A 20,821-nucleotide genomic window follows, 5' to 3' on the forward strand; every position below is an offset into this window, starting at 1 on the left:
GTACGTGATGCTGAAGTGGCTTCATCAGATAAAAGCCGCCCGACGGCCTTCCTGTCGTTGCGTTGAAGAAGATAATTTGCCGGTTCTTCTTTTATCGGTTATCCTCCATCAGTCAAGGAAAAAGAAAAATCACAGTAGTAGACGATATGTACACGGGTACATATCATCTACATGGGGGGTACCGCACATGTTTATTCGCGAAGTGCGTATATGGGGAAAGCCAGTCAAACACAAGGTCAACTTTCTGTACCCTCGACAAAAAAAAAAAAAAAAAGAAGAACAGGAAAGTTATGGCTATCTAGTGGTTCACCTTGGCTAATAGTTACTCACTGTCACTGGATGAGTTTAAAATCTCGAACTATAAATTTGATATCTGTACTACGAAGAGAAAAGGATGCCGTAATTAGCACTATAAAGCTAAGCTGACGATAATATAGCGTAAACGCAGGCTATACTTGGTGGACGAAACCCATAATAGACGATTTGAAAAATATGCGCTCGCCACCAAGTGCGCTGCGCAAGGCACCATGGGAACTTTGAGGGACGCTGCTCCGTCGTCTGCTTCGGTTATTGTTTACCCCGGCTGACGCTGCTGCTGCGCGCACACCGGGAATATTGTTCTTCTTATACTTCCGCCTCTTGTCGTCTCGTAAAAGCCTGAGCAATGTTTAGTTTCGTCTAGTTCGTGTTGCCCATTGCTCAGGCTCGTTTAATCTATTCTGATGAGAGCTGCATCGCTAGTAGCTAATGTTGTGACTGCCACGCAGGTTCTCTAGTTACATCTTCCGTGGGAGGGATTTTCGACAGGCCAACTTAGAAATCGAGATTGAAATAGAAATTCGATACATTTAATTCGAAAAGGAAAATAAGAAAGTTACATCATATAGAACTCAGTCATCAATCTAATTGATCCCTTCTCTCAATCTCTCTTTCTCTCTCTCTTGATCAAGCCTCTCCCTCGCTGATCAATTCTCTCTTTCTCTCTTTTTCTTTCGTATTTCTCATAGTGGTACAAGCGTGGGTACAATCATCGGCAACTTGTCCGGAGGGAATAAGTTTAATAACTTATTCCCTCCTTCGGTATCCCCTTTACAGATGTTTTTTTTTTTTTAATTATGCTAACTATATACAAGTAGATTTGTACGTAGATTCCCGGATGCATCACTTCTTCGCTATCGTTTTCCAAAGCATCACTACAACAATGCCGACCTGATTTTTCTTTCTTCTATGCAGAACGTGGTCTCCATCCCTCACCACTGCCTGTAATTTGTTCCCGGTCTGATTTCCCTCTCCGTTCCCACTTGCCCTCTCTCTTCTACGGGTGCCATCGTGTTCATCATGTCCGGTGACGTCACAGCGTGAGATACAAGAAGAACAACTTTATTTTGTGATCATTTTTTGGGGAGTTTTTTTTTTAATTCCGTTTTAGCGCCGCGAAGCAACTGTGGCTATGAGCGTCGTAGAGACGTGGACAGATGGAGAGAGGACAGCAGGAAGGAGTTGGGGACAGGGGGGATTTAGTATGTGTCCTGGGCCGACTTCTGGAGGAATTGTGTCGACATTCGTCCTGGAAAGTCTTCGGAAAACCCAGGGAAAAACCTCAGACAGCACAACCGGTGGTAGGATTCGAACCCACACCTCCCAGTCTTCAGGACGACCTTGACCAACGAGCGGGTCATACCGCTGGTGGGGAGTTTCGTCGCCAGGGGGCCATACCCTACCCTTTTGCTGGTGGTAATGTGGTGAAATGGAATAACGAGCCCTCTCTCACAGTGAGGACCGAAGCCCTACGGTGTCCGAAAAGGTCGCAGATGAATGCATACGAATAGACCGGAAACGCATAGTGATACTGCAGTGTTGCAATAAAAATATCCATAGATTTCACTGCCGAATTTCTTTGGCTTCTATCGACAGCATTTGGCGTATATGTTACGCACATAATTTATAATTCATTTTGAACGCGAGAAGGCCAGCAGTATCAAGGGAAGCCAAGTACCATCATGTTTCGTAGAATGCAAGTCCTCCACAGTAACACACGTGCAGTTGAGACTCTGCCCCATCTGTTCAAGAGAGCAGGACCATACGCAGAACTGTAACAAAGTACTTTATTATAACACTAGGTCAAGGTAACAACTGCACCTACACAGTGCAAGTACACAACATTCTCTGTGTGCTAACCACTTTTCCGACTATCCCGCCAACGCAGCGATGGTACAGAGAAAAAAAAAGAAGTGAGAAGATACCTGGCCTTAGTCCCTACCATTACTACACAGACACAGACATAGACAAACATCTTTCGCCCCTTCTGCCCTGGCCAATCTCCCTTAGTGGCTCACGGCCGTCATCTCATTGGATGAAGAAGAAGAAGAAGAAGAAGAAGGTACACTCTTAAAAACGAACTTCACCACATAGCACGCCCCAAGCCAACAATCATCCCGAGTGACATCGTTCTCTCACATGATTTGGGGAAAACGGGAGGCGTACGCCTTTTTGTGACAATTAACATTTCTGCATAAGTGTCACAAAAAGGCGTACGCCTCCCGTTTTCAACAAATCAAGGAAGGGAACGATATCACCCGGGATGATGGTTGGCTAGGAGCGTGCTATGTGGTGAAGTTCATTTTTAAGAGTGTAGTGAGTTCCCGACATAAGACGGATAGCATAAAAGATGACTCTGATACACAGGGTGGTGACATACAGATGGAATCAGGTATAAAATGTAGTACGAAACCGTACACTATAAGCAAGTAGGTAGACGTGACGCTGTGTTGGAGAACGCCAATAGGGGATTGGTCCGCTACGAGCTAGAGGTTACCGACAAGTGTGTCGCAAGCAGTACAGACATGACGGAGGGCTTATGCGGCATTGGGAACTTCAACAAATTTGTAGTTTCACAGAAGCTCCTCGTTGCAAATTCACGTTGTCATACTAGCAGCATCGGGAACCGCTTGGAACTCGCTTTTCCTTATCTCAGAAGTTAGCGATTACCTTTAAATATGCGGTGTGCTCACAGGGAACTGCATTCACGAACTGCATCGGCAATGTGGAGACAACTTCTGCACGTGCCCTATAAATCTTCCGCCCAACACAACTTGTGCAAACGAAAACTGAAAGTTGAAATTGAGAGGTCGTGCAATGTTAAATTTATGGTAAATCCCTGTCTGTAATCACAGATTGAATGGAGTTGAATCCTGGAGTTGAATATAGATATCGCACATTCATGTTGGGAGCTTCGTATACTCGCTAACTGCTTCATATACAGGGTGTCTTTCTTTTAGGCGATACAGATTTTCATTTAAAAAACTATAAGGGCTACAGACATGCTGATTTCACCTTTGGGCCGACGGACGTTCTTGGCCATATGTTGCTCGGCCGTCAAATGACTAATTACCTAAAAATTGTTAATTAAATTTTTAGTTATATGAGCTACGAAGTTGTCCCAATGGGAACGCCTGTTCCTTTCGGTGACCTGATATCGTAGCCGTTTTCAGAACAAAAATCCGTTCGGTAGATCGTCCGCAAAAAATTCGTGAGGGAACACCATTTTTTTACTTTATTTTGTTCATTGCGCATCTTCGGAGACGCGTCTTTCCTTCACCCTCAATGTGAGATGGTGAAGGAGCCTCATGCGTCGAAGATGAACTTTAACTTGTGGAAACGAAACAAAAACACATGCATCAGGTGACCCTATGGGAACTGCCCTTATCTTGTGTTGCATTTCTGTTAGTCTTTTTCCAGGACGCAAGAGGCGACAGTGTGCTCTTTCACCCTCTCACATTGGGGGCAAAGGAAAGACAGGTCTCCGAAGATGCACAATGACTAAAATAAAGAAATACAAAATGGTGTTCCCACGAATTTTTTGCGAACAATTAATCTACCAATGGATTTTTGTTCTGAAAACGGCTACGATATCAGGTCACTGAAAGGAACAGATGTTCTCATTGGGACAACTTCGCAGGCTTTCATAATTAAAACGTTAATTAACGATTTTTAGGTAATTAGTCATTTGACGGTCGAGCAACATATATGGCCAAGAACGTCCACCGGTACAGAGATGATAAAAGTGAAAACAGCATGTCTATAGCCCTTATAGTTTTTTTTATGAAAAATCCGTATCGCCTAAAAAAAGATACCCTGTATATGGACAGGATGTCGCAGAATAAATAAGCACGTTAGAAACCGACGAGGTTTAACTCTGTACTATACACAGAAAGCGTCGACAATTTGTCCACCGGCAGGTCGGCAGGCAAAGTCGGCTGAGCCGTAAGAGCTGACTTTTCGAAAGTACCACATTTCCAGAAGGTGCTACCCGCAGGTAAAGCACATTCATTTTTTAGTCAATGCTACAGAGCATATAGGCACTCCTAAATACCACAGGTATAATTTGGACTACGAAGAAACGGGCGAAACTCCGATGCTATACGACAACAACCGCCTGTCAAAAACGGGTGACGCCACATTCTGTTGAGACTGCACCGCCTGGCTGTTAACTACCGTAGGATTTGCTGTCGAAGAACTGCCATAAGGCGACAGTACGGCTTGACCACCCGTGCCGTAGTCTAGCGTCTGGTACTGAGGAACTGCTTGAACCGGAGCGGCGTACTGCGTCTGGTATGGACTGTTGATCTGGTACGGGGCACTGAAATCGGCTTGAAAAGGATCGCTGAACGCCTGCTGACTCGTTTGCTGGTACGGGTTGAAGAGGGTCGCGGGCAGTTGTAGACCGCTGTACGGCTGGTACGAATTGACGGGTTGCGGCTGAATAACTTGCGGCCGAGTTTGCTGCGCTGGCGGTGGAGAAGCCGTTGTCACCTGCGACGCCGTTTGAATTGCCGGTTGCTGGTTCGGTTGCGCTTGGGCAACGGCTCCGAACTGGTTCGCGGGGAAAGGTTGGTATGGCTGGAAGGTCTGTGGCGCATATACATTAGCAGGTTGCGGTTGCTGTTGAAATGGGGTGGTGGGAAACGACCTAATGAAATTGTTGTACTGTTGGAATAGTGGTTGCGAGCCGGTAAAATTTACTGGAGGTGGAGGCGGAACAGCAGGAACGTGCTCGAAAGAGCTCGTCAAGTTATGGCCAGGTATCGGAACGTTGAGGATGGACAAGTCAACGGAGTGATTGTAGCGCGGTGGGTACACCTCGAGGGAACTCGCTGGCGTTCCTTGCTGTACCAGACTGTGGTGCTGAACAGGCTGTTCAACCGGTTGCTGAACAGGCTGTTCAACCGGTTGCTGACTGAGCTGCTGAGTCACTTCCTCTGGCTGGGACTGGACTTGAACTGGCGGAGGCAAGATTGGACCAGACGAAACAGGATGGAAAGGTCTGAGCGGCTGCTGAAAGAAAGGCACCTGGGACTGGAAATCTTGCTGATTGCTTCTAGGCGGGGCATTGTAAATCTGCTGGTGTGCAACTTGCTGAGTATTTCGGGGTAACGATGGGGAAAGCTGGTACTGCGAAATTTGCTGACCGCTGAACGATGATCCGTGTGTTTTCAAGAAGGATTGTTCAGCGGACGGGAAGGTTTGAGTCGGTTCTTCCGGTTCAGGCGAAGAAGTTACCGCGTACGAAACAGGAGCAACGGGCGGCGGTGTAGCCAGGGTAACGTGGTGCTGTGGTCGCAGCTGCGGTCGCAGCTGTGGTCGCAGTTGCTGGTCGCTGTGTAGTCGCAGCTGTTGGTCCAGGAAATGTGGGACACGGACGACTTTCACTCTGCGGCGTCTCGGAGGCTCGACGGGCACGGCAGGACTTTGAACCTCAACGGGCACGGCAGGATTCTGCACCTCAACGGGAGAATAAACGTCCAGAGGACTTGGCGTCGTGGGTCGTCGCGTGCGACGTACTGCATTCAACCTCCGCGGAGGAAGTTCCGGTCGAGCTTCGGGTTGCTGCACAGCACGGGGGGCTTGTTCCACGATCTGTTGCTGCTGTGGGCGCTGAAACTGGCGCCGTAACTGAGGCTGACGTCGTGCTTGAGGAAATTCCGGAGGCGGCACAGTGATCGTTCCCTTTGGCTCGGGGTCCGGTACCTTGACGGCTTTCCTGCCGCTAATGCGCTCACCGTATCCGTCACCAGGGAGGCCGTGGGTTGTATCCACGAGCCGGGGAGACACGGTGAACAGACGCGGGCGAGGAGGTGGTGGAGGAGGCAGAGCGTCGGGAAGAGGAGTTTCGGTCGTCGTGGTAGTGGGCCTCCTCAGGCGCTTTCTGCAACATTGGTAGAATATTGGTATGTTGGTAAACAGGAAGTGATAGATGGCGTGAAACATGTCATTTAACATTGGCATGAAACAGGGCTGTTATTATGAGACACATGTTCGAGACAAAAGAAAGTAATTTACACATTTGTTTCCTGTCTTGTATCACTACTGAATCAAAAATGAATGGTGAAATCTCTCCGAAGGATAAGTCCTTATGTATAAATTTTCAGGTGGGACAGAGCAGACGTATATATCTTCGATTAGCTGCCCTATGATTGGCATTCGTGAACTGCTGAAGAAAATGTGTAGCTTTCTCTGCATCTATGCATACATACAGCGCCATCCCCACCATTCTCTTAGGACAGATGACTAGCACAGACATTATTTATAAAAAAAAACATCACGGGTATATACACCCATTCCAGACATACTCAGAGCGAGACAAATTAAGTAATATTTTGACAATTACGCAATTAGTGTAGCGCACACGCTTCGCGCTTGTTCGAAAAAGATGTCCAAAATAAAACGAGCCCGCACGCGGGGGTATATAGTTTTCCGGGACATAAATTTCATTAATTACAGTGAACGTACAGTTTAGACGTACATTAAATTTTTATCGGAAAAAAAAATTGAAAAAGAAGCTGATCATTCAAAGTGTAAGACTGGGAATGCCTCTGCCTCTTTACGACAGCTATACTATGCTATACTATGATTTGTTGCAATTGTTCGTATTATCATTATCCTGAAGATTAAATTACTTTCATCGTGTTAATATTATTAACACTTGAGGCCATGCACGGTAAATTCAAATTCATTTGATTCGTGTTTTCTTCGTGTTTCTTCTTCTTTTTTTCGCCCAGCCTTACATTTTGAAGCATGAGGTGGGCTGTGCGGGGAGCTTCTTCTACAATTTTGTCTCGATAAAAATTTAATGAACAGACGTACGTAATTCACAATGCGAAGACTTCTATTGAGGGAAGCTACCTCTACCGCTGAGGCAGTGTTAGCGGACTGGACGAAGACTTCTAGACAGGCGACAGAAGTAATAAAAATATTTAAAAAATAAAATCCACCTATGCGCCCGAAATATTTCCAGCACACGACTTATAATTGCTCTTGCGCAATTATTCTTATAAGCCTGTCTGCGAGTGTGGTTGTTCCAACACAGGAATCCTTCGTCCTTACTATTATTCCTACCAAAAAGTTCTTACCAAATGGGGTCATTTACACGGGGGAGGAAAAGCGAAAAACTAAATACTAGGAAATAACATAAAGGAATAACCGCCTTCATTGCTTTTTACTCTTTCGAGTACTGGCTCTCTACGCACCAAAGCCAATCTTTCTCTCAAAATAACTCGTGCACCCATATATCGTGGTGTATGAAAAAGGGCCCAAATTTCGCGCAATGGCGAAATGGCAGTTCACATTCAACTTCTACGTCTAGCCTATTTATTGCTATTTATTGCCTATTTATTGTATAGCCTGTCTAATTGAGCTGTGTTGTTTGACACCGTATGTGTGTTCCGGCGCAACACGTGTACATAGGTGCTTCAAATGGATGTCCTGTATACGGACCACTCTGGAACAGCGTGAGCGAACTTGGTGCAACTTTGGATTCATCGAAAAAGAATGAAAGTTCTATTTTTCTCAACAAGAGTTGCTTCGGATTCTCCGGGCATGCCCTAGTGGAAAACAGACCAGTATACTATCATGTGAACATAGTTTTAGCATATTGTATAGTTTAGTATCATAATAGGGAACCGAAACACAAGCGGACGACTGCGTGCAATACTATCAGCCGATATATCGAGCAGCATAATTCAGCTTTATTGTAAACGAAAAGACGGGAACGCACTGTAGAATGCCCGGTGACATATATTCCATTGCAGCCATCAGCTGGCCACCAAACCCCCGAAATTGATCTTTAATGATATTCGACCCGTGAAAATGTTTCACAAAACAAACAAGTTGTTAATTCTGTCTCGTACCGATATTGTACGACAAAAGGCCAACATTAATGTATGGTTGACCGTGACTCCTCTCTCTGTACCTTTTCCTTAGAGGACGTCTGTGCTGAACAGGCGGTTCACCGGGCTGTTCACTGTCAGCGTCTTCAACGGGCTCCTCAAGAGCTACCTGGAAAGGCTGCCTGGCTTCTGGCTGAAGGACCTGCTGCCGATGCACAGACTGTTGCCCGACGAAACGCGTGGGATACAATTGCTTGTGGACGTCTTCTGCCGTCTTAGGCCTAGAAATGGCAGCGTCATTGTGACTAGAGTACTCAACGTTTGAGTACTGCTGAATGGACGCTTGCTGAACAGGTTGCTGCTGATGTTGACGTCGCTGTTGAAGAGGTGGAGACTGAACAGGTGCGGGCTGAACGGCCGACTTTGGTGTCGTCACGTCGTACTGGTCTGAGGAGGGCGCATCGTCCTTGATGATTTCGTCTTTAACGATTTGGAAGCCATTTTTACCGGCCGTATAGTGCACCTTCCTCCTGCGTCCCCTGGTGTCGACGTACCCGTACGAGCCCTGTACGGTACCGTCTGTGAGCCTAACTTCCTCCCTGTAACTCTGGCCGGCGGGTCCGGTTCCCGTGTCGTAGCCGAACTTGTAGTCGCCTTCCAACTTCTCGCCAATGTTGACGTAGTGGACAGGCGCTGGAGGGTAGTAGTAGGACGGGGCCGGAGTGGTGGTGGTGGACTGTACCTGACCGCTGTACGGAGGGTTGTAGTAGCCGTTCTGTTGTGGTGCTGTTTGAGCCGCTGTCGGTTGTTGATAGAACAGCTGTTGCTGCTGACAGCTGCTCCACGCTACGAACCATGTGGTGAAGACCTGCAATGAATCGTGACAAAATGTAATCGGACATTTTTTTTTTTTTTTTCAGGGATATATAGTTTCAATGCTGAGATGGAGACAGGAAGCGAAGCTCTGAGGGTAAAAACGGTACATGCACAAACGCGTCCGTTGCTATTTTTGATTGATTGATCGATTGATTGATTTGGAAAAAAATAGAGACGTTGGTCTCGAGCCAGTCGGGACTGGCTACTCCAGGACGCGTTATTCGGGAAGGGGAGGGAAACACACTTTGAAACGGAGTGGATGAAAACATCACCACAAAACTTGGCACCAAAAGCAACACTGTAGGATAGTCCAGGTGCTATTTTTTTAAGCGAACGCGTTCTTAGTCTTTCATGGAATTGATTAATGTGATGTTGTAAATTCTACGTAGTTGCACAAGATAATGCAAATATGGCTAAAAAAAATATAGGCAACCGTGAGTAGCTCCGTCACGCCGAATGACTTTTGCTCTATTTTGCAGAAACTTATCTTCAGCAAAAAAAAGAAAAGAAATCGAAAATCAAATAACGAGACGGAAACACACTTCAAAGTAGAAAACATTGCACAAACTATTCCGTCCATAAAAGCGAGAGCAAGTACGTAGCCGCACTACAGTGGATTCACCATGAAAAGAATTTAGTTGCTTACAACTGGATTATTTATGCCTCCTCGAACTGTGATCGTAAGAACATCTTGCAACATCGAGACGTATAGCCGGTGTAGAAAAGACACTCGTGACTTGCCGGCACACCACGAGAGATGAAAAACTACATAGGGTAATCCACGATACTGAATTTATCAGCAGAGAACCGCCGTGGCAACAAGTTTAGCAGACGACGCGCCGCTCCGTGACGCAGGTGTTGGCCTACGTCACGGAGCGGCGCGTCGTCTGCTACATAAGTTCGCATCACTATGGGTGAACGGGGAGGGATATGTTTATTAAGAAAAAAGAAAGGGATGGTCAGCCAGACGGAGGTCGGCTTGCTATTCAAAAAAAAAAAAAAATGAAAATGAGGAAGAAAAGAAAAGGGGAAGACAAAGAAGAAAATAAATGGGAAATAAGAACACAAAACTAAAACTTAATACTGGATCACAGTCACATCCATCGTTATCGAGGATATGGCGACAACAGCCAAGCAGCACAACGTCATGGACCAATATTGGCTAGATATTGGCTAGATATTGGCAATAGTGGTCCAACAATGGTCCAGTATCGCGCCAGCATTGCCGACATCCAGCCAATATTCGGCCAAGATGTGGTGCTGCTTGGGCAGCAGTATCTGCTTTGTCTGGCATCCCTCCGTGTTTGTAGAACCGATTCTGCATTAAAAATACTCAAACTTTTTCCTCATCAATTATAACCGTTCCGCATGCCACTTACAAACACGGCGCACCCGATATGGTACCCCCACGCCTCTCCCTCTCCACATTTTCCAGTCATGCGGCGTCAAGCGACCGTAAACATGAGCGCTCCAGAATCTTCCATGCATCGGCATGCGACACGCTAACCCGCTTGCTATCGATAAATACTTGAACGCATTCCTTCACAGCCAACTGCTCGCCTTGACACACCCGATGAAAAAAAAAAAGTATATATGTACATATATATATGCATAAACAAATAGCTGAAAGAAAGATAAAGTGGTCGGGAAGATGGCGAGGACAAAAAGGGGGCAGGGAGTCCGACAATTTCAGAAAGGCCGCTTTAATTACTCGTGGCTAACGATGGGTTCCACGCTAATAAAATTCCTCGCGGGTCTCATTTAATTGCTGTTTTGCATCTTGCGTCAGAGAAATCCGTGACCCGCTCTTGAGTGAGCGTGGTATGGTAGCGTGTCAATTGGAGGATCACTGTGGTCTGCACAATGCCGCCAGACTGCCAAATGGGCTGCCAATGCCGCCGTGCTCTCTCAAGACGTGGCCCTCTTGCGGCAGCCCAGTAAAGTGTTGCCTTTTGTCCCACGGGCAGTGATGGGCAAGGTACCACAAAATTGTACTTTAAGTAAAGTACCAAGTACCTAGCACCTATTATACTTTAAGTATACAGTACAAAGTACCACACCACAAATGTACACTTCAAGTAAAGTTAGAAAATCATTTGCAAAGTATTTTAGGGTGCTCATAAAGTACATTAGAAATCTAGATAGTATCACTGCTCGTGTCAACACTTGGTAGTGATAAAACGTGAGGTAATTATGCTTCGACTGTTATCTTTAGAAAGGTTTCAGCTAGCATTTTTGCAAAGTGCTAGTTAGAAAACATGAATAGTTTTGCGATTGTATTACCAATTGGGTACTTGAGTACTTTACAGGAAAGTACCGAAGAAAAGTACTCGAAGTACGGTACAAAGTACACAAATTGAAATGTACTTTAAGTAAAGTACAAGTACTGAGAAATGTACTTAAAGTAGTACCTGCGTATAGTTGGTACTTCAAGTACTTCCCATCATTGCCCGCAGGCGTGTCTCGCTTCTCCGGACGCCGCAGTACCCCTCCCCCTTTACTATCCGGATATAGCGAATTTCCGGATAAGCGTATCAAGACTGGGAGTGCGTGCAGTTTCTTGTTCCAGAACGTCTCTTGTTCCCGCAGAACGTCGCAGATGATGGACCTTCGGACATCAACGCCCACACTCTTAAAAATGAACTTCACCGCACAGCACCCTCCTGGCCAACCATCGTCTCGAATGATATCGTTATTAACCCTGATTTGTTGAAAACGGAAGGCGTACGCCTTTTTTGTGACAATTATGAACAGCATAAGTGTCACAAAAAAGGCGTACGCCTCCCGTTTTCAGCAAATCAGGGAAGATGACGATATCATTCGAGATTATAGTTCGCTAGGAGCGTGCTATGCGGTGAAGTTCATTTTTAAGAGCGCAGGGCTTCTTTGTCGCAGGCTTAAAGGTTATAGAAATATTTCCACATGTGGTTTGGAAAGTCGGCGCTCGCATATCGACTTTTTGTGCCCAGTCTAGAAACCGGACAGCTTCTTCGCTTCGCGGGAGCCATCGCTACTGTCCTATGGACACCAGTCTCCGGTGGCTGACCTGACACCTGACCAAAAGGGTGCCAAAGAGTAAAACTGATGCAGGAGGCGACATTTAATCGGTGACATTTCCACCTTTGTTTTTTTCCTTTTTCAATCACTCAATCAATCCTCGGGGACAATGCCAACGCCAGCAAATACCAAGGACGGGGCTATTGCCACGTTTCCGTATAAGCGAATCAGAGTGACACTATAGTAGAACATTGTTTTCAGTACTTCATGTCCTGATATTCGGAATAACGAATTACGGATAACCGAGTGGAAAAACAAAACAAAACGAGTGTCAATAGCGAGACACGAGACCGTGTGTACATATGTAGTCACTTTGTGTTCTTCCATCTTGTATTCCTATTCTTGTGGAGGGGAACCTCTCAAAGTTCTGCGCCGACACGTGGAGGCGACACCTGGTTCGAATCTCTGTACTGCTGTGCTCTGTGGGTGTTCTCGTTGAGTTCTTTTTTTTTTCTCTCTCTCTCAGGCGGTCTCAGGTAGATGACGGCAACGTTTCATGTGAATACTGCCCGAGAAGTTTTCCTCTTCAGAGCGCTACACACTATCACGTTGTCGTATAGAGCGTTCTTTTTTTTTTTCTTCTTCTTCTTCTTTCTCAGCTAACTGCCGTCTATACTTACGGCGATTTAATTAACGGCGTTTCAACAACGTAGAGAAACTCTCGCAATTGTTTAAGCGTGACAACGACAAAATCTGGGCTCGAAATACAACCGATAATTAAAGGTATTTTGGCCCGTTTCCAACGAAGGGCTATTTTGTCAGTGCAACAATACAAGCCGTATTGTTAACTGAAAACAAGGCACAAAAGAGAAGAAGAAGAAGAAAATGAAAACAACGGAAATGTGCCGTGGACTCGTGTCCAGGCACATCAATTTACGTGACCAGCATTCCGTGCTGCGCCCCGAACACGACGGAGAACTCAACGCGCAGCAGTGATGTATGAGGACGATAGAGATCGACGCAGTTCAGGAAACCGAAATCAAACCACCATTTCATTAAACGTGCCTTTCACCGCAGTATTCACCGTCGAGCATCGAGGAAGTAGAAAATGTATCAGGGCCCGGAATCAGTGAGCCTTGATGAGTGAGGCCTCCGGTGGCCATTACGACTAGACAGGATATAGGTTAGTGGGATCGACAGGCCCGACCCTCGGCGGCAATTTGCGAACTTACCTGTAACACAGTTTACTGATTGCGTAAGCAGAGCAGGCGCCGAACTCACAATGGCGAACGAAAACCGCCAGAGCAGTCTCGCGGTTACACGCGAGCATTGTCCGCGGACAATGGGTATTATTATGCGCGCGTGCAAAGACTTATATTAGTGTATCGCTCTTTTTTTTTTTCCTTAAAAATGTGCAAAAAATGTGCGAGGTTAAACTCTTTCGGTGCAAAGACGGCTAGACATTACACACTCTAAAAACACAACTTCACAGCATAGCACGGTGCACACTAAACGCTACCACGCACGCTTAGAAATGAACTTCACCGCACAGCACGCTCCTAGCCAACCATCACCTCGAATGATATCGTTATCTGCACTGATTTGCTGAAAACGGGAGGCGTACGCATTTTTTGTGACAATTATGAACAGCATAGGTGTCACAAAAAAGGCGTACGCCTCCCGTTTTGAACAAATCTGGGAAGATAACGATATCATTCGAGATTATGGTTGGCTAGGTGCGTGCTATGAGGTGAAGTTCATTTCTAAGAGTACGAATGATAGGGTTGTAGGGTTATTTGCCGAAAATGGGAGGCAGTACGCCTTTCTCTTTTCTTTTTTTTTTTTTCGAGTGACAATTATTATGAACAGTGAAGGTGTCACAAAAAAAAAAAAAAGAAAGAAAAAGGCATACGCCACCCGTTTTCAACAAATCAGGATATATAACGATATCATTCGAGATTATGGTTGGCTACACTCTTAAAAATGATGGTGGTGGTGGAGATGTTGAAAGGGCTTGCCGTTGTCGGCCTCACGTATGTGGGCAACGTCACGACTGACGCCCTGGGGAAATGTGCGTCCTGGGCCGACTTCTAGGGGAACTGTGCCGACATATGTCTGAAAGCGTCTGAGGAAAACCCAGGAAAAACCCCAGACAGCACAGCCGGCACCGGGATTCGAACCCGGGTAAAAATAAACTTCACCGCATAACACGCTCCTAGCCAACCATCATCCCGAATGACAACGTTCTCGCCCCTGATTTGCTGAAAACGGGAGGAGGAGTCTATTTTGTACCCATTTTGCACGGCACAAAATAGGCTCCTCCTCCCGTTTTCAACAAATCAGGGGCGACAACGTTGTCATTCGGGATGATGGTTGGCTAGGAGAGTGCTATGCGATGAAGTTCATTTTTATGAGTGTTCGCGTGGAAGGTAACAATCTACGCCACTCATAATGGCCACTAAGCAACGGTCACTGAACCAGTCTGCGGATCGCAACAAAGCCCGTGACATTCTCGGTTGAGCTTTGGCTTGGAACATATTCAACTGGTGCGTAACGAAACGGAAGCACGCACGTTCCTCGTCTAGTTTTTCCCGGAGTCAGAAATGAAGACCATTGAATTGTCCGACCGCAGTGATTGTGAAGGGGAGCGTTAATGGTCCGTATGGCCTCCGCCTAATTCATTCACGAAAGCGTGACAAAGCCTTGCGCTCGTTGAGAACGCAGTAATTGGTTGCGCCGCGTTTTCTGAATCTGTCTCTCGCAAGGCAAAAAAAAAAAGAGAGATATCGTCTTGCCCGTTGAACACACGGCGCATTGTGGCCAGGCTGGGCTTTCGCGTGGAGAATTTCGAAGTGGAAAACAAAGGCGTGGTTGTGCACACGTTGACCCCCGCTAAACGTGTAAGGGCATTCAAGGTTGATCGTCATGGGGAGCGTGAGAATAGGGGACCCAAAAACGCGAGCGCTATAATGCACGTAGTGACTTCTTGCGCACGGATTGCGTTACTCGTTTGCAGCGCCGCTATACGGCCGACACCGGAGACGTTGGAAAGAAAACAACGAGGAATAAAGAAAGACCTTTTGTAAACAGTGGAGTATTGCGTCATTAGTACTAAAAATGATAAACATAGTAATACTTTTTTTGTGTGTGTGTGTCTTTGCCGAAAGTAACAATATTTATTTCTGGATATTAGTCTGGTGGTGGTTTAGCACTTTGTGACCTCGAGCATTTCAGACCTACAACCGTATTTGTAAAGCAAAGCGCTGTTGTATTGACATCGAGTAGAGCACGCTTTTACAACGGACTAACCGGGACCGGTAATCCAGAAGATGTGGGTTCGAGTACAATACAGCTGGCTAACCGTTTCAGTGACTTCCTTCTTTCATCATTAACCTGCCATGTCCAGTTTGAACATGGACTCTAGTGAGCCAAGCCAGAGGTGGCTTTCGAAAATAGCGTGCGGCCCCAAAAAATTGCTTGAGTCGCTCTCGCAGCCGGCGCGAACCCATGTGAGCGTGTCGTCTGCAGATGGACGAAAATATTGACCCCCCCCCCCAAAAAAAAAAAAAAAAGAAAGAAGAAGAAACGATTTCTGTTTATGACACAAATTATTTTTACGACTAATGACGCAAAATAGTATTTAGCAATTATTATAAGGAGATTTCTAAAATTTTTGATATTATATTTGCCTTTTATAGTAAGGCTTGATGGCTACACTCTAGAGACAGAGCTTCCCCGCATGGCACGCTCTGCGCCAACCATTGCCACGAATCATATACACTCTAAAAACAGAACTTTACCGCATAGCACGCTGTGTGCCAACCATAGCCGCGAGTGATAGGGTTATCGCTTTTGAGTTGAGGAGAGAGGGAGCCGTACGCCTTTTTGTGGCAATTACCATATATCCAAACTGCCACAAAAAGGAGTACGCCCCTCTCTCTCCTCGAATCAGAAGCGATAACCCTATCATTCGTGGCGACGATTGGGGCACGGCGTGCTATGCGGCGAAACTCTGTTTTTAGGGTGATACACTCTTAAAAATGAACTTCACAACATAGCACGCTCCCAGCCAACCATGATCTCGAATGACATCGTTCTCGCCCCTGATTTGTTGAAAACGCCTTTTTCTTTTTTACCACAGTGTGTAACTGGTACAAAAAAGGCGTACGCCTCCCTCTCTTTTCGAATCAGAAGCAATAACGATAATCATTAAATAATAAAATAATAAATCATAAAACCGTTATTAATTAACTAAACAATTAAAATAGTTATAGTTCAAACTGCGCTATAAAGCCCATTATATGCCACGCGCGCAGAAAGGCAGCTGCGTACATTCTACCGCTTGGGCTTCGGTTCACTCATTATCACGTATCCTTCTCTGAAACTCTCTTCGTTCCGATTTCTTCCAGACTGTTTCCGTTCCAGGCTTTCCACTCCACACCGTCTCTAGTGGTTTTCCCAAGATTTCAAAGACGTTTCGCTTCTATTCCATCGCGCTCGTATTGGAAACCAGCCTCCGTAGCTTCGATTTTTCCTGCGGAATATAGCTAGCAGAAAAGCAGAGACGGCTGCATTGAAGCGTAAATGTTACACGACCCAAACACGCCTTGTCGAACGAGAGTACGCGAAACGGTTCACTTTACACAGAAAAGGTACTACGCCCAGCAAATTTATTTTTCTTCTTATTTTCTTCCTTTTCTTTGCATGTGACCACCCCCTGGAGAGATACTTCCTCTTTTAGGACTTTCTATTAGTAGTAGCCCATTGGGCTATCGGCCGAGGAAACGGATTTATTTCGGGAAATATCCAGCAGTGAATGTAATTATCCAGGCAGGCGGAAGTGTATAGCCCACGCGTCGTAGTCACGCGGCGCGGTCGGTAATCCGGCGAATGAGACGGGAAATTAAATGACCAGTTGAAATGAGGAAGGAAGGCTTGAATGAAAAACACCTGGAGCTTAACTGTGAAAGAGTGGAATTGTTCCAATGTGTACAAGTAACATAGTTTAAAGCGAAGGAAAACTCTCGCGCGTGTGCTTTTTTTTTTTTTTTTTTGCATATATCGGTGTAAATGTCTTTTTATGTCCTCGACACATGCGTTTGTGGTGACAGAAGGATGTTCTGTAGAACACCCTCATTAAATTGTGTATCCTACAAAAAACACCATTTCAAGTGGCGTATTCTAAGCACCGTTTCAAAGGTCATATTCTACAAAAGCGTCATTTCGAGGGTATATTCTATAAAAGTACCATTCCAAAGGGCATATACCAAAGAAGCGCCATTTCAAATATTCCATAGAAAGCACCATTTCAAATTGCATATTACATAGAAAGCACGGTTTCAAAATACATATTTTATACAGGTTGATATTTTTTATGGCAAGGTTTATTTTATGGTTTCAAAATGCATTTTACAGAGGTTTATTTTATGGCAAGGTTTACTTTATTTTACTAATTTGCTAACTAACTAACTAGCTAGATACACCCTGAAATGTGTAAAAAAAAATCACTGTGTGCGTTTAACAGCAAACGAGTGGTGTTGTTCCAATGTACTGACAGGCAACACCATTTTGAACCGAAAGAAAACTTATACGGGCAACATTGTACGCTGGTTTCGCAAGAGGAGAAAAAGCAGCAAAATTGTCTCAAAATTAAACCCGGCCCTCACCTCATTACAACATTAAAGAGAGATAATACTGGAAGAGAATTGAGGAACGACGGTTTAAATTAAAACTAGCGCGGTTCCAGAAAGAATAGCAAACTTCCGGGTGGCTGAAGCGATTATACGTACCTACTACTTATTCATGCTACCAAGCAACCGTTCGACTGTCTGTTCGCGCCCGTACAGATTGCCATCTACTCTTTCACAGCAAAAAAAAAAAAAAAAAAAAAGACGAACTATCACAGTATAAAGGGGCATTAGAAGAAAAAAAAAAGGAAAGAAAGAACGAGATAAGAAATGGAAGGCGTGTTGTGCTGAACGGATGCAGCAGTATTTTCTTTCTTCCCTATCCCATAACCTTCTTTCGTCTATCATCTGGAAAAATCTTGACAAAGTATTCCGATGAGAAAATAAGAGCGATCAGCAGACGGATCACAAAAGGCGGTCGGCCAGGTGTGGACGATGATATCGAGGGACTGGAGGCCAACGGTTCCCGGAAATTATCTCAAGGAGCCAAGTTCTACAAATTTCTGTTGCTACATACCCATCGCACCCGTGAATTATCTATCAGTTATGACTATCCGTGGCTTTTTGGCCAACCCATGGTGCCTGAACCGATAAAACCTGCTTCCTGCGTAGCATATTATCGGAGATAAAGAGCCCTTGTGGTCAAGACTAACCGCAGTCCTGCACTCTCAAAAATGATAGCTTCAGCACATAGCACGCTCCTAGCCAACCATCATCCCTACACTCTTAAAAATGAACTTCACCGCATAGCACACTCCTAGCCAGCCATCATCTCGAATGATATCGCTATCTGCCCTGATTTGTTGAAAACGGGAGGCGTACGCCTTTTTTGTGACACTTGTGCTGTTCATAATTGTCACAAGAAAGGCGTACCCCTACCATTTTCAACAAATCAGGGTAGATAGCGATATCATTCGAGATGATGGTTAGCTAGGAGCGTGCTATGCGGTGAAGTTCATTTCCAAGAGTGCAGTGACATCGTTCTTTCCCCTGACTTGCTGCAAACGGGGACGTACACCGTTTGCAGCAAGTCAGGGGAAAGAACGATGCCGTTTTTGTGGCATTATGCGGTTCGTAATTGCCACAAAAATGGCGTACGCCCCCGTGTTTTCATTAAATGAAGGAAGAGAACGTTGTCGTTCGGGATTGTAGTTGGAGGAGCGTGCTATGCGGTGAAGTATGCTACATCATATATCCAAACTCTCTCCGAATGTGAAGCCAAACCCTATCATTCGTGGCAATGTTTCGCGCATAGCGTGCTATGCAGTGAAGCGCTGTTTTTTTTTTAGTTCCGCGTTAGCGCCGCGAAGCAACTGTGGCTATGAGCGGCGTACAGATGTGAACAGATGGAGAGAGGACAGCATGAAGGAGTGGGGGACAGAGGGGTTATTATGCGTCCTGGGCCGACTTCAGGAGGAATAGTGCCGACATTCGTCCTGGAAAGTCTCCTAGAAAACCCGGGGAAAATCTCAGACTGCACAACCGATAGTATTCGGAATTCCGGTAGGAGTCGGTGGGATGCGAACCCGTCACCTCTCAGTCTTCAGCACGACCATGGCGGAACTACCGAGAACAGGATTCGATTATTAAGGGTGTACCTCGGCCGGTGCGTAAAATCACTATAAGATCGCACCAGAAAACGGGCTGGCTCACTTTATGTGTAACATAATTCTGCTTTTACTGCATAACATTACTATTATTACACTTTTTATCTCTCGTTCTCTCTCTCTCTACTACTACTCACTTTCTATTATCACTATCATTGTTATTATCACAGCACGTATACCGGGTAAAGTTACCGCGAGATGAGGTTTCGAGGTCGGTTAATTCAATGAATCAATTGCACGAGAGTATTTCTGATATGCCACTAAGTTTTTCAAAAAGAGGAAATCGGTTTTGGGGAGCCTTTTTCGCACCTCTTCGCTGGAGCACGAAAATCGCGTCATTTTGCGTTGAAAATCATTGGGGAAAGATATTTCATGAATTGATCACAGCTGTCTCGCGACGTAAAGTCACGACTTATTATTACTTCGTTAATTACAATTAATCACGAGCTGCTCCCTGCAACTAATGAAGCTCATTTTCAATTTTCGTACTGGTACGGGTACAATGTGACAGATGCCCAAAACGCCCTGTCTTTTGGTCAGGCAGTTCGTCACCAGGGTCACATATATCTTAATTCCTACACTTATTTCTTATTCTTTTTGTTTCATTACCCTTCATTAGCATACAGCACACGGCTAAAAGTGCTAACTGGCACCTATGTTCATGGAGTCTACATGTTCATTTTTATCAATACCAGTGGTGTCAACCGAGAAATACACCTTGCTGGCATAAACTTCAACATCATGGATTTTGACAGGATGCGTCCTTTTTTAAAAAATGCAGTTTTCCCCGGAAGCACGCAAGAAAGTTCATAAATCGTGGAATCCCCAAATTTGAACTTCATTCCTCAAAAGAATGAATCGCGGGTAATATAATCAAAAACTCTTGATATGGCTCAAAATATAACTCAAAATATGGCTTTTTTGCCCTGATTTCCAACACCTTGAGTGTGAAATAAAATTATCTATTTATCTGAACTCATTCTACGTAACTAGTCTTTACAGGAACCTTGTCTTTACAGGGATATGCAATAAAAAAAAGACAACGCCTGTGGGAATCTCAGATTCCGAACAAAAATAAACCCAGACGACTTGGAACCACATACTCGTACCGCTATCTAGCAAGGTCAAAACATGCATCAGTTCGGTTACACCGATTAATTGACTGCGGTACGAAGATGAAACGTCACCAACACCGTACTTACAAGAAATCGCAGCATGGCTGTCTCTAATGTCGCGGATCCTCGTCCCGTTACTTCACCTTTTTATAGCAGACGACAACACCCGTCTTCAAAAGGGGGGCGGAGATCGACGCAGACGACACAGAATAAATTTGCGAAATGTCGTCTGTTTCACTTTTCCACACTCTGTGAACACGCACTTCACTACTGAGCCCTATCCATGATGTGAACGGGAGCTTAACTCTCCTTCAGAGGGGTGGGACGTCTGCGATAAAAATGAGAAAAAGAAAAAGAAAAAACGAAGAGATCAA

The 20,821-nt window shown here is 45.2% G+C and overlaps 1 protein-coding gene across 1 annotated transcript; it reads right to left on the reverse strand.

Annotated features, from left to right (window-relative positions):
• Positions 1-4,101: 4,101 nt before the first annotated feature.
• LOC135370154 (uncharacterized) lies at positions 4,102-20,716 on the reverse strand. Its single transcript, XM_064603848.1, has 3 exons — positions 20,535-20,716; positions 8,249-9,033; positions 4,102-6,205 (listed from the first exon to the last, which is right to left on the reverse strand). Exons 1-3 carry the CDS (start codon positions 20,547-20,549, stop codon positions 4,390-4,392), a joined length of 2,616 nt encoding a protein of 871 aa, XP_064459918.1. The 5' UTR covers positions 20,550-20,716; the 3' UTR covers positions 4,102-4,389.
• Positions 20,717-20,821: the final 105 nt, after the last annotated feature.

Source organism: Ornithodoros turicata, chromosome 10, assembly GCF_037126465.1.
Source record: "Ornithodoros turicata isolate Travis chromosome 10, ASM3712646v1, whole genome shotgun sequence".
In the NCBI taxonomy this organism is placed as follows: Eukaryota; Metazoa; Arthropoda; class Arachnida; order Ixodida; family Argasidae; genus Ornithodoros; species Ornithodoros turicata.

Excerpts from the sequence above, each read along its gene's own strand:
- LOC135370154 (XM_064603848.1), bottom strand. Across the intron at positions 6,206-8,248 it reads AGACGTCCTCTAAGGAAAAG|AAAGCGCCTGAGGAGGCCCA; the intron begins GTACAGAGAGAG and ends CCAATGTTGCAG.